The sequence below is a fragment of the Gloeophyllum trabeum genome (genome assembly GCF_000344685.1).
Source record: "Gloeophyllum trabeum ATCC 11539 unplaced genomic scaffold GLOTRscaffold_00093, whole genome shotgun sequence".
Classification (NCBI taxonomy): Eukaryota; Fungi; Basidiomycota; class Agaricomycetes; order Gloeophyllales; family Gloeophyllaceae; genus Gloeophyllum; species Gloeophyllum trabeum.
The window spans coordinates 2,013-6,000 of record NW_006920502.1 but is presented as its reverse complement, the minus strand read 5'-3'; the positions used below and the strand labels follow the sequence as shown (position 1 = coordinate 6,000).

The window sequence follows — 3,988 nt, the reverse complement described above, 5'->3', positions numbered from 1 at the left end:
GAGCATGACCAATGTGGTATGAGCATGAATGCGGAGACCAGAGGATACAGCGGAGGGGGACTCCGTCGCAAGGCTCCCGTACCTGAAAAACTTGTACATCAGAGCGTTCTCTACTCTCGGCAGCGCTCACCTCCTCGCTCACTTAAGCTTCAGCCAACACGTCGCTCTTCATATCCACAACGACTCTGACGATTTACGCGGAGGGCAACTGTTTGAGGCCATTGACCTGATGACCCGCTCCCTTACGGCCAACAGGACCGTGCAGTTTCTCTGCGCGCAAGTTAGCTTCATTGACGACGTCCACTGTGCATTCTGGCCTTTCGTCGGAGCGAATGGTTTTACACCTGGAGCTCATGACTCTTCAGCAAGCAGCCTTCACGTTTACACACCTCACATCCCTTACGAATTCTCTTGTCACCCCTCGGTCTGGTATGAAAACTTGCCGCTCGAGCATGTCAAGGTGCTGCGCGTCCACCAGGGTACATTGAAGAAGTCGCCGATAAAGGATCTCCGAAGATATTTCCAGCGCATGAAGCAACTGGAAGCCCTCGATGTCATCGATGAGGTCGCCGAATACTTGCTTCCCCAGCTTGCCACCAGGAAGCGTTCTGGACAGGGGGACCACCCCGCTTTGTTTGAATCCGTGAAGCGTCTGAAAGTCCACTTGCGCGTGACATACAGGCCGTCTTACCTGGACCACGATGATATGATTGAGGGGGCAGCGACACGGATCCCCCTCGTGGTTGACGCCCTCGCGTGCTTCTTGAGTGAGCGTCAGCAAGAGGGAAATGCGATTGAGGAACTGCATATCCATGCACCGTCCTTCTTACTTTCACAAGACGAGTTTAGTCAGGAATTCGAGCCTCTTGTTGGTAGGGCAGTCCTAGAGTCCGTATAACTTGTATTCTATCTGGGTACCGTCCTTGGACCAGCAGCAGCTGTACAGCAGCTAGTATCTGTAGGAAATGTGAAACATACGACATTATGGTCAGAGCAACTGGAGCGCGTACGCACTCACGATCAAGTGTTTTCCGCTTGATCAGAAGACCACGTGCGCTGTGACGTGACCAAGAAGCGTGGCTCTGGAGACCAAGTTGAAGTTCAACTGGCCACAACATCCTCAAGTCTGTCCATCCACACCGTGCCTCAGTCCCTTGCACGAAGTGTCGAAGACACTTGGGTATTCCAGGCAATGTGCTCCTGAAGCTATGGAGACTACCTCCTTTCGTACGATACTAGTAGCACCTGCCGTGATTTTGCTACGGTTCATTACTCTCAACGGTATTCCATCGTCCACAGTTGCTGGCCCCATCTAATGTTTTTTCTCACTCATTCTCCCTGTAGATGCTCACTGCTCATAACCCCAAGAGCATTGTTAACGAGGGATCGGAGGACTTTGCCAGAGGGAGTACCACTGACACCAATCGGCTTTCACTTGTTTTACCTCGAGGATCACACAGTCCACAGCACCGTTTTCCACCAGAGATACTCGGGTATATATTTCTCTGTGTCCTCGACGATCGCTACAGTGATGTTTTGCTCCCTGTCACCCACGTGTGCCGCTACTGGAGGGACGTTGCGTTGGGCTATCCGAGTTTATGGCGCCAGCCCGACAGCTGTCATCCCGATCTCGTCGAGACTATCATACAGCACAGCAATAACCTGCGCCTTCATATTGTCATTCAAGCTCTTTCAGAGTACGATGATCAGTCCCCGGACTTCTCCAGGCGAATGGAATCACCCCACTCGCGAAAGATCTATGAAGGTGCTATCAAGTGCAAGTGGTCTCACATCGGACGAGCATCCTCTCTGACACTGTGTGCTGATACCATCGAATTCCAATCATACGCGATGCACGCACTTCGCACGCAAGCCCCGTACTTGGAAACCCCTGGATATCCATCGTATGAAATGGGTGGCCTGCTCTGACATCGATGCCCTGCATGGTTACTTCCCAAAACTCTGTCACGTATCACTCCACCCCCTGGCCCATGATCGCACTCCTGGCTTCTTCGGGAGCCTGACATCCCTCACTCTGACATCGGTGTTCGCCGAATGCGAACAGCTGGTGGACATTCTGCAGGACACACCTATGCTAAGAAAGCTCACACTGTGCTCTGACGGCCTTATCCCTTGCGATGATGTCGGAGACTTCACGGTCAAGACGGACAAGTTGCTCGTTGCAAGGCTGCCTCATCTCGAGGAATTCTACATGAGCAGTTACACTGCCTCCACCTGCATGCATGTCTTATCCCATCTAATCATCGATCAGCCGGTCACTCTCGTTCTGAAATGCGACCTTCAGAACATACTTCCTGACCGAGCGCCGTCTGCGATGAATCTAGTCAGTCGATTCCTCACAGCCAACCGTCAGATAGTGCATAGATTCGCGGAAATTCATGCGCACAACGATAGCGATGACCGCGACCCTTCACCGAGTCACTTTTGCTTCCATGACTCGGGTAGGTGTTATCCTCAATATTGGCATCACTACCTGCCCCTCGGAGACGTGCAGACGCTGCTTGTCCACGAAGACATGTTCCCGCACCGCGACCTCCCCAAGGGATGGGAAATCCGCGGGCTCCCGGAGAAGTTCACGTCACTGCAGCAAGTCGAACGTCTGGAAATAGTCGCGGCGGTCGCATGGTACCTCATCCCCCATTTCGCGACAACAGCTCGGTCGACTGACCCGACGCACCCTGCGTTGTTCCCGCGCCTGAAGAGTTTCCGACTGTACTTCCACGAAACTCGCCGGAGCTGGTGCGCTCCGGAGAACATACCCGCGCTGTGCGAGGACGTCTTCGGCGTTCTGGAAAGCTACCTGCGGGAGCGCCACGAAGAGGGGCACCCGATCGAGGAGCTGGGGATCCATGCGCCGTCCGGTATCATCCAGAGCGACGAGCTCGATGCAAGGTTCAAGAATCTCGTTCGCCATCTGCGCTTTCCTTATTCCCCAATGGAGACTTCGTGCTTGCTTTGGAAATGTGATTTGTTGCGATTTTCTTGATGGATATGTGGCACACTATCGATGCCTTCTTGTCTCTATTGCGCCTTCCGTCGATGTCACAGGTCAAGTAGGAGACGATGTGATTTGGGTGAGCCGAGCCAGATGTATTAGTTCGTCCTCCGGGTCCTCTCCTGTGGTCAATGTGGTATTTGATGGCTCCTACAGTATTGTAGCGATGACATTGGTTTGCCGCGAACATGAAGCTCGTTGCTAAGGTACGTGCTTTAAGTTGACCATGATCACTTAGGCTCGTGACCACCGTCTACAACAGGTCTATTGAGGCAGAATCTATGTTGTGAGTCTAATGATCACTGTACATTGTCGATCTATTACGTCCTTATGGGGAAGTATTAGGGCGAGGAGTTTAGCAGGCCGAGTGGCGTTGCATCGTGCAAGGCTCACGTTGTTGTTCCTGCTCGTCTGCGTGGCGGGGAGTAGCGACGCGGAAGATCGCGATCTTGCCTTGGGTGAATCCTGCGTACTCCATCAAGTCGAGCTCGTGAATCGCTTTCGCCAGCACGCAGATACATCTACGACGTTTCTGCCTCGCCCAGCGGGAGGTACGAATCAGGAGGGGACTCGCCCTCCGTGAGGTTCCGAACAGCGGGACCGTCCCAACTAACGTGATTCTAACATCTCGTGGGGTAGTTACACTTACCTGATTTGCACATGGAGAGCTCCCGATGCCCCTAGGCTTATACCGGGAAATTGTAGTAGTAGTGATCAAAAACACATATGCCATGGCTATGTTTTCCTTATTATCAATACTCTTCGTGTATTTCCGCCAGACACAGCGGGCAAGCACCGGTGTCACACCACCAAACATTCATCTTCCACGGTACGGGTGGGAGAACACTTTCCTACGATGCACCGTAGCGGAACATGATTCAGACATGAAGAATGAAAGGACAATGTTAATTAAATGTCCCCTTATTTTTGGGGACCATATTAATAGTAAATGTCCTGCAGACCTTTCTTTGT

General features: G+C 52.4%; 1 protein-coding gene across 1 annotated transcript; it reads left to right on the top strand.

Moving 5' to 3' along the window:
* Positions 1-28: 28 nt before the first annotated feature.
* Positions 29-3,599, top strand: GLOTRDRAFT_97267 (uncharacterized protein; the record flags this gene model as incomplete). Its single annotated transcript, XM_007873309.1, has 5 exons — positions 29-888; positions 1,345-1,765; positions 2,066-2,913; positions 3,211-3,222; positions 3,356-3,599. 5 exons carry the CDS (start codon positions 29-31, stop codon positions 3,597-3,599), a joined length of 2,385 nt encoding a protein of 794 aa, XP_007871500.1.
* Positions 3,600-3,988: the final 389 nt, after the last annotated feature.